At 40.1% G+C, this 13378-nt stretch overlaps 1 protein-coding gene across 1 annotated transcript in view; it reads left to right on the forward strand.

Annotated features, from left to right (window-relative positions):
- Positions 1-13378, forward strand: part of LOC123363284 (macrophage mannose receptor 1-like) — a 55731-nt gene that overhangs the window by 37750 nt on the left and 4603 nt on the right. The window contains exons 23-28 of the mRNA XM_045004149.1: positions 245-347; positions 2619-2848; positions 3936-4101; positions 6098-6247; positions 10694-10810; positions 12345-12512. Of these exons, the coding sequence (XP_044860084.1) occupies positions 245-347; positions 2619-2848; positions 3936-4101; positions 6098-6247; positions 10694-10810; positions 12345-12512 (934 nt within the window). The remainder of the gene's footprint in view (positions 1-244; positions 348-2618; positions 2849-3935; positions 4102-6097; positions 6248-10693; positions 10811-12344; positions 12513-13378) is intronic.

Here is a 13378-nt window from a genome sequence, read left to right on the forward strand (position 1 = left end):
AATCAAATGCAAGCCCCGAAGTTCATTTTTGCTTTTTAAGAAAATACTTATATTTAACCCGCCTCCTCCCAGAATTTTAAATACTTATTTTCTTTTCTTAAAAAGGTCATTTTACGTACACTATGCCACAGAATCAAAATTAGAACAGAAAAAGATTTATTGGGTCTCATTATTAACAGGTAACTTCTATTATTTTGCCAGCATTTTTTTCACTTTTATTAATTCATGTATTCTCTGTCCCGAGACTGACTGTATTGCAATGATGAAGAGATCGGTAGGAGAGGAAGGGAACTGGGGAAACAATGATTGTCAGCAGAACAAAAGCTATATATGCCAGATGGACAGCAGTGAGTTTCATTTTATCAGCCTTCTAATTTAAAGCACATTTAATAACTCCTCTGAGTTCTAGAGTTCCTTGTTTACACAGATACTGTGGCTGCCAATATCTCAAGCATCTGGTGCCAAGAAGCTGCATCTTCTGTCACAGCCCAGAAATTCTAGATGGAATAGCTGTCACCCTATGTTATAGCTCTGAGTTGGGGCTAGATTTCACCTCCAATTTATCTGCACTTCACCCACAGAGTCTGAACACTCAGGTTTTACCCAGGAAGAGTAGATTCCACTCCGGATTTGAGTGAAAAGGGAAAAGTTTATTATTTCAGTTTTCCCATTTGTAAGTTGTGGCCAAGATTTTCAGAAGCGACTAATAATTTTGGGTGCCTGAATTTTTCAGTGCCCATCTTGAGACCCCTCAAAAGGATGTGATTTTCAGAGGGCTGGTGGTCAGCACTTTCTGAAAATCAGAACCATTGAAGAGGTCTCAAGTTGAACACCCTGAAACTGAAGAACTTAAAATCACTTTTGAAAATCTTGTCCTGGAAAAATAGGTAGGGTTTATGTCAAAGTGCTGAACGATAATAAAAGCTAATAAGTAATTACTGTTTTCATAATATTGAAATGCCATACCATTGGTCATGGCATTGTTGGGTTTCTTTGCTGCAATTACAAAAATAAATTGCTGCAATTTAACTGGCACTGCTTGGGAAGGTATAATGTCTGGCCTTAAAGTCTGTGAGTCAAAAGACTTGTCGTCACTACTGGGGAGATCAACTTTGCTGAAATCGATGCAGTGGGTGTCGATTTGGGGGAGGGATCTAATGAAGACCTGCTAAATCAATGGCAGAGTGCTCCCTGGTCAACTCCAGTACTTCAGCTCCCCAAGAAGAGTAAGGTAATTCGATGGGAGAGCATCTCCCATCGATGTAGTGCAGTGAAGACACCGGGATAAGTTGACCTAAGCTATGTCAACTTCAGTTACGTTATTCACGTAGCTGGAGTAGCGTAACTTAGGTCGACTTACCCTGGTAGTGTAGACAAGGCCTCTGTAAACTTCTCTGCAAAATTCTACTGCTGTACCTCATGCCTGCAGCTGTTTTTTTTCTAGTTTTGAGCCTCTCATGACCAGAGATGTCCCTCTGTACATTACTTTGTTGTAGTTTTCCATGCGCTTATTTAATTTATAAGAACAACCACAAAAAGTGCCTATCCCAACATCTACGTGCCCTGGCTAATATTTAAAAAGCACAAGTCCAACAGTAACCTTCACAATATAGGGTATAACTAACAAAATTGTACCCCTTAAAAATCATTAACAGAGAAAAAATGTCTACTGGGGATTAAGTTAAGGACACGATAACAGGTTATACTACTCATCTGGGTCTGTGGGGACTTCACGTAATTTCACTGGCATTACCCAGGTAGGGTCAAAGCTCACAACCCAATTTTCCTCTAGATTTGCAGAGTGGGAAGTGGCTGGAGAACAGATGCATAAAAAGCTCATTTTTGCTCATAGAGCCCAGAGGACGAGGAAAGATGTGGCTAGTTATGGGGAAATGCTGGTCTCAGCTTGATAGCAGACTGGGTGCCACAGCTGGCACTACCGGAAGAACAAAAATTTGGGTCAGAGGATGGCAGCTGAGGATTCCCTTTACATAAGGGAATCTCTGGCTGGCATAAAGCATTCCCCAGTTGCTACTAAAACTGGGTAAGCACAAAGGCAGCAGCTTTAAGCCATTTTTGCCCTACCTTTTCAGGCCCTGTATTGAGCACAACTCAGCCAAGGTCTTTGTGTCTTATTTCTGTATACCATACCATCAGAAGGATAACTCTGGTTTGGTTTTTCGTTTGTACCCCAAACTCTTTCGATTAAACTCTGGAAAGGGAAGAATGAATATTTATTTGTTTGCTTTGCTTGTCCGTTTAGGAAGCAATTTGCCCCAACCCTGTGTACTCATATTTTGAGGATTTAAGTGGTGTCTGTGTTGGGTGAATTTCACAGCTGGCTAGAGGGAAGTCTATCCTGTGACAAGCACCCAGCTGATTTTCACTTGTGACCTAAAGAAGGTGTGGATTCATAGCTCTAGATTTGAACAGCAAACACGATTCATCAAAATATATTCTTTATATTTCTTTGGGTTGTAAATGAGGAATGATTTTCACATATTGCTTGTGCTGTCCCACTAAATTTTTGTAATGCTGCATTTATTTGTGGTGCAATGGTACGACTAACCAGGCCTGAAAACATTTTCATTGTTTTTTTTTCCCCCAAAAAACAACAGATCCTGATTTATTTCATTCCCCAGCAATTCCAGCCTCAGACATTATTCAATATGGTAACAGTAGCTATTCAGTTATCCGCTCCAAAATGAATTGGGAAGAGGCACGAAACAACTGCAAGGAAAAATCTTTAGAACTTGCCAGCACTTTGGATTACTATAGTGCTTTATTCCTGTGGTTACACGTGTTGCAGTTTGGAGAGCCTGCATGGATTGGTCTCAACAGCAATGTGGTAAGAACATGAAATGGGTGAGGTTTGAATAGTACGCTGCTACTCCAAATAGACCTTGAATTTTCCTTTAAATTTTGACCGTATCCATTTTATAGGGCTTTAATAGGTAGACTCTTGATGGTCTCAAGCTGAGTATCAAGTTATGTAGGAATCCTTAACCCTTCTACGTCACGGTTATTCAAAGATATCCTGAGATGCAGCTAGAGTAGCAGGGAAGCTATACTAGGAGAAACAAGTAGTGAGTGGAAAAGGAGAACAATAGAAATGGGGTGAGGAAAGCTGCTTAGCAGTTGGAGGGGAAGTCTAGGAAATGTGGTTCGGATGATAAAGACTGTAGAAAGTTCTTTTCTGTTTCTGAGGAAGCTGCTATTTAACAGATATTGCAAAAGCCCCACTCTTTGCGTGATGGTTGTTTATCCCAGTGGTTGTGGCTGTGGTGGGTGCAAATTCTGCTAGCAAAGACCAACACATTTAGTGTGGATTGGCAGAGGGGTATGTGGTGCTTGTGGAGCTTTTTTCTTCTATTTGAATTTCTGTCTGCAGTTTTTTCAGTAACACAGTTGGGAGTATTACGGGTAGAAGCTTATGGTCTCGTGCTTTTAAATAGTGATTGTGATGTTTTCCCAAATTAATGCTGGGTCACTTTTCCTTTTTAATAAAAGCTTTATTTTGTTGTACACGGACTCAGTGCTTGCAAATGGGGAAATATTGCCTCTGAGAGGTGCCCCAGGGTGGTTTTTAGTTTTCCCAGCTTGGTGGGGCTCAATCCGGTTCTATTTTGTGTTGTTAAGAGGAATCCCTAGATATTGAACCCGGCCCTTGCTGCTGCCAACTCCACCTGGCAGAAGGGTTACAAATGCATAAGGCACACTGTTCTACATCACCCTCAGACCTGCTCAGTACTCATTTGAATGGTGTCATAATAACAATGGCATATGGGTGTTTCCTGCAAAGATAGAGCTGCATATATCATCAGAGGATGTGTGTGAATCCTCTGATCTGAAACAGGAGGCTAGAGTGCAAACAGAAAGTATCATGTTTATGCCTATGAGCTGCCATTTGTTAATTCCATTTGTTTTGCTTTTAGACTGATGGCTATTACAAATGGACTGATAACAGGAGAATCAAATATTCTAACTGGGCTAGAGGGGAACCAAAACAGAAAATAGCCTGTGTCTATCTAGACCTTGATGGAACCTGGAAGACAGCATCCTGTGATGAAAATTATTTCTCTGTCTGTAAACAATCTGATGGTAAGCAATTGAATGTAACATTTTTAGTTTGGTGCCCTGGAATTTGAGAACCTGCACTAGAGGTTGGATTTGGTTTTACAACAAAATATAATATTTAACATATATTAACGGAGAGAGAACCTGTGTCTGTCAAGTACATAACCCTATTTTGCATTAATATTGCATTTTTTCAAACACGTACTCAATGACACAGATTGCTGTTGCTTTTTGGAACTCAGGAGATAGCTAATGAGTTATCTACAATTTCAAAGTCATTCCTTAAAGCCAAACAGAACATGTGTATTATTGGGATAAGTGTCAGTACTTTTAAAGTCTGTAACATGGAGTCTCTATCCAGTTGAAGAAATAAACAGGAGTTTATGGGAGTAGCTCTGGTCTATGAAGTCCAATTGTTGGAGGAAACACTCTGTTCCTTCAAAATAAGCCAAGTGTATACAGTAGCAGAAACTTCTATGTTCTGCCCAATAATGCCACTACATTGCAACAGTTGGAGGGTAGCCTAGATAATTACATCTGGTTACTCCTATTAGCTATGGAAACAATGACTTCTAGATGGCTAATGTGCTATAGGATGCAAAAAAAATCACTGGTGGGACAAGCAGAAATATTACACTTGCAGTGACTCTATAGACTGCATATATAGGCATCATCTATGATAGAACCCAACCTCTTCTGCTTCAGAAAATCAGATCACTTGAACTACAGGAGACTCACCATTAGCTATAGCAGCAGGAGATTTAAAAGTGTGGAGAACTCCACATTTTTGGCTTTAAAGAGTCAGGCCAAGCTTTTTGGTGTGTGTTTCGGCTCATATGAATTTGCATCCCCAAAGTTTCATTGGAATTTTAGATTTACCTGAAAATATTATTTGTTTTCATTTTTGCAAGGTTTGCAAACCTGTACTTATCATCCCTTTGTGAGCCAAATGATAGAATCACATATACCAATCACACAGATTTTAGCAGTTCTGAAATTACATCTTCTAGGCTGCTCTAACCTTTGCTCGCAGCTAATTGTGTGAGCATAGCCAGAGTATGCTGTACTCCAGCCAGTCCTCCTCCCCATGCCTCTCTGCACCAGAGGCTGTGGGAAGGGCATCCTAGAGGTCATAGGAGTAATTTATTTGTTTACATACTTGACCATCAGATGGAGGCCCTGAGCACAAGAACACAGAGCCCATTGGTCCTAAAATGGATTGCTAGGCCCCTGAAGAGAGAGGAATAAGGGATTCTACCACTCTTAGGGATTAAAATTAAAATAGCCTATATTTCTTGAGTGTAGGGTTCTTTTCTTTTCTTTTTACAGGTCATGCACTGAGCTTGATCTGCATATTCAACTCCCACTGATGTCAATGGGAGGTGCTTGTACAGACTGACAGGATTACTGATTTGTGGCCTGACATGATTAATTGCAGAGTATTCTGCGTAACAAGAGGCTGCAACATTAATATATCACAAGTTTAAGGTTGTGCTATACAATGTAATGATTGGAACTGGTTGAAAATTTTCTGCTGGCAGTTTTCCTGTTAGGATGGCTGATTCAACAAAATCTATAGCTCCAACAGAAATGTGTCAATTTTGCTGAAATTTTGTTTTAAAAAAATAAAAAAATATTTATTTCAATAGGATTAACTGTTTTATTTCAACCTTATCAAAGTTTGGCTTTTTTTCTTATGAAATTGTTTATATTATATTATTTATTTAAAAAAATAGAAGAAAACAAAATGTCAAAAACTCTAAATTTCCCAGGGATTAAAATTCTGAGTTTTGCTCAGCTCTAGTGATAATGAAGATTCTGATTTGTATACATTTGATTGTGTTGATGAGCTGTGATTGGGAGCTTCTGCTATTTGGTATCTTTTTTGAGCTTGTAGTATCTACTTACTAAAACGTGCTTAGCAGCTTTTTAATTAACTTTTAAGAACCCTATTTTTTGAAGTCATTGAAGTCAATAGCAAAATTCCCACTGACTTTGCTTTTTAACTGTTTCTTAACAGTTATAGCTCCTACTGATCCTCCACAACTCCCTGGAAAATGTCCTAAATCAAGAAACCCCTTATCTTGGATTCCTTTTCGTGGCCATTGCTACTCCTTTAATGCCCACGGTACCAGCTGGGCTGAATCCTCTACTGAATGCATTCGGTTAGGTGAGTGTTCTCTTTTATTAAAAGGTCAGACTTTAGTATTCACATAAAATTCACATTTAAAAATCATTAATTGTATTACTAATATGGTAAAACATTTGCATGTTAAAACAAAGAATTTTAACATTTAATTTATTTTCTACCATTATTGCTGTTTTCTTGCTTTTTGCATTTCACTCACCTCGGACAATGAAACTAGGCTGATTAGTTTCCCTGGTCATTTATAGTCATCTCAGCTCTTTGGTTCTAATGCATGTGTGTACTGCTTCAATGCTCTTAGGTCTGAGTTTCTATCATCACATTTTATCATTTTATTTTACAATTATAGAGCTAACTATAACAGGATCACTTGGAAATAGTGACCATGATATAATAACATTTAACGTTCCTGTGGTGGGAAGAACACCTCAGCAGCCCAACACTGTGGCATTTAATTTCAGAAAGGGGAACTATGCAAAAATGAGGAGGTTAGTTAAACAGAATTTAAAAGGTACAGTGACTAGAGTGAAATCCCTGCAAGCTACACGGTCACTTTTCAAAGACACCATAATAGAGGCCCAACTTAAATGTATACCCCAAATTAAAAAACATAGTAAAAGAACTAAAAAAGAGCCACCAGGGCTTAACAGCCATGTAAAAGAAGCAGTGAGGGATAAAAAGACATCTTTTAAAAAGTGGAAGTCAAATCCTAGTGAGGTAAATAGAAAGGAGCATAAACACTGCCAAATTAAGTGTAAAAATTTAATAAGAAAAGCCAGAAAGGAGTCTGAAGAACAGCTAGCCAAAAACTCAAAAGATAATAACAAAATGTTTTAAAGTACATCAGAAGCAGGAAGCCTGCTAAACAACTAGTGGGGCCCATGGATGATCGAGATACAAAAGGACCACTTAAAGACAATAAAGTGGAGAAACTAAATGAATTCTTTACATCAGTCTTCATGGCTGAGCATAGGGTGACCAGACATCCTGATATTTAGGTGTTTGTCCCATGTCCTGACCGATCTTTGGTCGGGACACAATTTGTCCCGATATTTTGCTCTGCTGACAGCACTCAGCTTTTTTTTTTGCTCCATCGGCAGCCCTCCTCCCCTCCCCCTCCCCCTCCCCCTCCATCCCCATGTGTCCCGATATTTTCTTCCTCTCATCTGGTCACCCTAACTGAGGATGTTAGGAAGATTCCCAACCCTGAGTCATCCTTTGTAGGTGACAAATCTCAGGAATTGTCACAGATTGAAGTGTCACTAGAGGAGGTTTTGGAATTAATTGATAAACAGTAACAAGTCACTGAGACCAGATGGCATTCACCCAAGAGTTCTGAAAGAACTCAAATGTGAAATTGCAGAACTATTAACTATGGTTTGTAACCTGTCCTTTAAATCAGCTTCTGTACCCAGTGACTGGAAGATAGCTAATTTAATGCCAATATTTAAAAAGGGCTCTAGAGGTATCCCTGCAATTACAGACTGGTATGTCTAACATCAGTACCGAGCAAATTAGTTGAAACAATAGTAAAGAATAAAATTGTTGGACACATAGAAGAACATAAATTGTTGGGCAAAAGTCAACATGATTTCTGTAAAGGGAAATCATGTCTTACTAATCTATTAGAGTTCTTTGAAGGGGTCAACAAACATGTGGACAGGGGGGACCAGTGGACATAGTGTACTTAGATTTCCAGAAAGCCTTTGACAAGGTCCCTCACCAAAGGCTCTTACGTAAATTAAGTTGTCATGGGATAAGAGGGAAGATCCTTTCATGGATTAAGAACTGGTTAAAAGACAGGGAACAAAGGGAATAAATAGTAAATTTTCAGAATAGACAGAGGTAACTAGTGGTGTTCCTCAAGGGTCAGTCCTAGGACCAATCCTATTCAATTTATTCATAAATGATCTGGAGAAAGAAAGAAGAGTAAAAAGTGTAAAAAGGGTAAAAAGTGAGGTGGCAAAGTTTGCAGATGATACTAAACTGCTCAAGATAGTTAAGACCAAAGCAGACTGTAAAGAACTTCAAAAAGATCTCACAAAACTAAGTGATTGGGCAACAAAATGGCAAATGAAATTTAATGTGGATAAATGTAAAGTAATGCACGTTGGAAAAAATAACCCCAACTATACATACAATACGATGGAGGCTAATTTAGCTACAACTAATCAGGAAAGAGATCTTGGAGTCATCATGGATAGTTCTCTGAATGCAGTGTGAGGCGGCAGTCAAAAAAGCAAACAGGATGTTAGGAATCATTTAAAAAGGGACAGAGAATAAGACAGAGAATATCTTATTGCCCTTATATAAATCCATGGTACGCCCACATCTCGAACACTGCCTACAGATGTGGTCGCCTCATCTCAAAAAAGATATACTGGCTTTAGAAAAGGTTCAGAGAAGGGCAACTAAAATGATTAGGGGTTTGGAAAAGAGGCTAGGACTTTTCAGCTTGGAAAAGAGGAGACTAAGGGGAGATATGATAGAGGTATATAAAATCATGAGTGGTATGAAGAAAGTGAATAAGGAAAAGTTATTTACCTGTTCCCATAATAGAAGAACTAGGGGCCACCAAATGAAATTAATAGGCAGCAGGTTTAAAACACACAGCGCACAGTCAACCTGTGGAACTCCTTGCCTGAGGAGGTTGTGAAGGCTAGGACCATAACAGGGTTTAACAGAGAGCTAGATAAATTCATGGAGGTTAAGTCCATTAATGGTTATTAGCCAGGATGGATAAGGAATGGTGTCCCTAGCCTCTGTTTGTCAGAGGGTGGCAATTGATGGCAGGAGAGAGATCACTTGATCATTACCTGTTAGGTTCACTCCCTCTGGGGCACATGGCATTGGCCACTGTCGGTAGACAGGATACTGTACTGGATGGACCTTTGGTCTGACCCAGTATGGCCGTTATGTTCTTTAATCATAAATTGAAAACCTCAATTTTTGTCCGAAACCATTTCAGAGTATCCTTATAAATTTAGAAACAGGAGCGCGCACACAAAAATTCCCAAACTGTGGTTATATCATCAACTGGTGAGGCATGGTCCAAAAGTGGGTTGCACCTATTGCATGAAAGCTGCAAAATCCCTCCTTAGTAAGACCCACCAGTAATCTAGGGAGGGAAAGGAAGAAGCAGCTTTCTCCTTTCTTCTTCCTAATGCTATTGCCTGTGCCGTGCTCCTTCCTCTCTCACCCGCCAACCAATCCAAGAGCAGCACCTCACCCTCCACACCACTCCATTCCAGGGTAGGGAAAGGGAAAGTGATACTTCAAGGGGTGGTGGGACCATCTGCTGAGCTTCCCAACATCCAGAGCTGCATGCTGCACAGACAAGGGTAAGGAGGGAGAAGTTACTCCAGCCTGGGGGAATTAACCTTTTCATCCCTAGCCTCCATCAAGGTCCTCTTCATCCCAACACTTTTGGATCTCCAGCCCACAAAATTCCCCACAAACCAAATCCCATTACCATTTGCTGCAAAATACTATGGACTATAGCGAGTTCCATGCAGGGGTGAAAGTAATTTAAAGGACTTATGAGTACGCCAGAGTCCTGAGCAGGGGGCATGGCCTCAACTGGAAGAGGCGGGGCCTTTAAATACCCAAACCCTTTCCATCAAGATTTAAAGGCCCCAGGGCTTCGGCTGTGACTGGGAGCCCCAGGGCCTTTAAATCACCCCCAGAGCTATCAACTGCAGAGGCAGCTGGGAGCCCCGTGGCTCAAAGGTGATTTAAAGGGCCCAGGACTCCGGCTGCCGCTACCACAGCAGAGCTCCGGGTCCTTTAAATCACCAACAGAAGCCTGCCGCAGCTACCCCGGGGCTCCAACAGCAGGGCTCAAGCAGTGATTTAAAGGGCCCAGGACTCTCCACAGCGGCCAGAGCCCCTGGCCCTTTAAATCACCACTGGAGCCTTGCCGCTGCTACCCTAGGCTCTGGCAGCTGGGCTCGGGTGGCGATTTAAAAGGCCTGGGGCTCTGGCTGTTGCGGGGAGCCCCGGGCCCTTTAAATCGCCAGCCGGGGGAAGCCAGTCTAGTCCAGCATGACGTACTGGTTCTTGCCGGTGTGCCATACTGGACCATACCCCTTTACTTTCACCTCTGGTTCCATGAGATTATTTTGGCTCACTTGCCAAACAAGAATGACAACCATCGGTATATATTGTCTATAAAAATGTACTTTCCCCAATAGCCTCAAAATAGTACTCTGTTTGTGTGATGTAACCTAAAGTTTTCAAATTATGTTTACATTGAAATCCATGTCTTTATTTTCGATTACATCACTTAGGATCCACACTGTTCCCTCCCCTACAGCCTTACCACCTTCTGTATTCTTTATTCATACACCCGCCTATACCCTATTAACTGCAGGGGCATTTATTACAGAACCTTGTACTGTATCAAAAGCCATAACCTGAGACAGGTTTCTATGGCAGGATACAACTTATTTGTTTCCTAATGTTTTGCAGGTGCTACTTTGGTTTCAATAGAAGATTTAGCTGAATCCAAATTTCTAGCAGACACTATAGAGCCACATAAAGGAGAGACAAGTGGGTTTTGGACAGGAATATATAGAAACGTTGATGGTAATTATTTTAGTTTTGATATTTAATCATACATATTCTGTATTAAATAGACTGAAACCTGATTAAAATATGTCATAACTTAGGCTGTAATGAATAGAAAATAGAAATTCATCTGGAAAGATTACTAAGCAGTTACAAAACACAAATTAAACCTATGGTATCTTAATCTGAAAATCTTACTTGGAGGTTTTGGTTTCATCTAGCAAAAGTATGTCCTGTGAAATATTGTAAAAGAGAGAGATTTCTGACTCTTTGGTTTGGTTTCAGTTTTAGGGCCCAAGCATGTAATAAGATCCAAATGAGTGGACCCTTATGCCTGCATGGAGACCTAAGGAATTCAATGGCCTTATGCTTATTAGCTATGTTTTGTGATAAGTGTCTGAACAGCATAACAGGACAGATTCTCATACACCTCCTGAGATGCACAACACAATAGGTGCAGTTCATAGGAAGAGGGGACAGAGGTGCCTTTGCACTGCCTATATTCTTGGCTGTTATGGGGGCCAAAATGAGAGCTGTCTATCGAGGTCTCTTACAGATGCCTATGGACTGTACTGCAGTCCAGAATTCACATAGCACCAAGTGCTGTGGCATGCCCTCTCCCATCCCTTTGAATATCTCCTTATTCTCCCATCACTACCTCCACCATGGCCCCTACTGCTAGCCTGCAAGGGGGCAGCATATCACATCTTGCATCGCCCTACGCTGCTCCTGTGCCAGGGAAATTCTCCCCATCCTCTTGCAGCTCCTTTACAACCCCTTTACACCTCACTTGACTAGTGTGCAAGGAGCAGAGCCAGGGCCAAATTTGGACCCAAAGAGACCCAATGTGAACCTGGCTAGAGGATGTCATCTTTCCGCAGCTGCAGACTAGTTAATCAATACTGGTCATGAGCGGTAAGGAAAGAATTAGACTTACGGTTACCAGGAAAACAGGATTTTTGGAGAACAAGGAAAGAAAATGTTGGAATGGAAGGGAGCAAAATTAGCCTCAGTCTAATGTCATCAGAAGGTTTTCACTCCCCTCCCCCACAATACTTCCAGGATCTTTAAGATCTTTTAGAAACTATGATGAAAATTTTCAAACCAGGGTACCCAAAGTGAAGTATGTAAGTGTCTATATTTAAGCACTTCAGAAAAATCAGCTTTCTTTTCAGTGGGAGTTACCTACACATGACTTTAGGTACTTAAATAAAAGTTGCCTGACTTTGTGGATTTAGGTGCCCAATCCCCAAGTTTGAAACTTTTGTCCCATATACCTGAGAAATACGGGCATATATCATAGAAAACTAGGAAAATGTAATTCTCCATATCTAAGAATGATAATTTGCAAAGATAATGGCAGTATTTCCTTTGGAAAAGAGTAAAGGGAAGTAAAAATCTATTTGCATGTAATGAAATAAGCACCATGAAGATTTTTTAAAATTTTCTTTTTAGAAACTAAGAAAATTAAATATAAATTCAGAGTGACACATATTACCCAAGATTGTTTATAGTGAGTTATGGCTACATTTTTAATGCATTTTGTCATTAGGGTTGTGGTTATGGCTAGACAAAACTGCAGTAGATTTTGTCAACTGGAATAAAGGACAGCCTTCAAATAATCAGTTTGAGTACTGTGTGGAAATGTCTGCATCATCTGGGTACTGGAATACCATTCCCTGCTCTTCCCAAAAGGGGTCCATTTGTAAGAAACCAAAGAGTAAGTGATATGTTAAATCATATGATTTGATGTTGATGGTTTTATTTTAGTAGTAATGCACAGTACATATACTACAAAATACATACTGTTTGTGCTGTGTGAAGTACAGTGTGTCCACATTTCTCCTTTGCTGTTTGCGATTACAACATAAAGCCAAAAATGACTGAACATTCACATAAGGTAAATACCACAGATTAAAGGCCCTATTCACAAATATCATGTGTAAATATAATCTAGAGCCAGTTTTTCTGCATTTCACATTCACATATCAAAAACCTCAGCGCATGCTCTGTGACTCTGTCCATACTTAGAGTGCAAGGGTACAATTTGCTCTAACATGCTGAGGTGGTAAATGGGAGGGCGAAAGCAAAACTTAAGAAAAAGCAAGTAACAAAATGTAACTGAGATTTTAAAAAAATATTCTAAGTTTTACAAAGTTTAATGGACCAGTTGAGTATCCCTCCCCAATTCTTGTGCAAATGTAATGTATGCCTCATATGGCTTACCCAAAACTAACTGCATGTAACTTCACGAGCATTCCTTCCAGGCTTTCCTTCCACCTACTGCTGTAGATGTTTCGATATCTTATTTATTACCTAGTATCAGTGACTACCGCATAGGCACATAAGTAATATCAAGATTTGGGTATCCTCCATGATGTATTCCTACAGTTTCAGACTGTCCCACATAGTTGCACTCAGTGAGCACAGACCAAAGAATGTTCAAGTAATAACTCAGGATGTTACTGAATTTGAAAATTCTTTAAACGTTTCTGCATTTTTTTTCTTTCCTTTTCCAACCTCCTTTAATTTTTTTTGCCTTTGGAGAACAAGAACTGCATTTAAGTGATTTTCTTTTCTTCCTCT

Source organism: Mauremys mutica, chromosome 2 (assembly GCF_020497125.1).
Source record: "Mauremys mutica isolate MM-2020 ecotype Southern chromosome 2, ASM2049712v1, whole genome shotgun sequence".
In the NCBI taxonomy this organism is placed as follows: Eukaryota; Metazoa; Chordata; order Testudines; family Geoemydidae; genus Mauremys; species Mauremys mutica.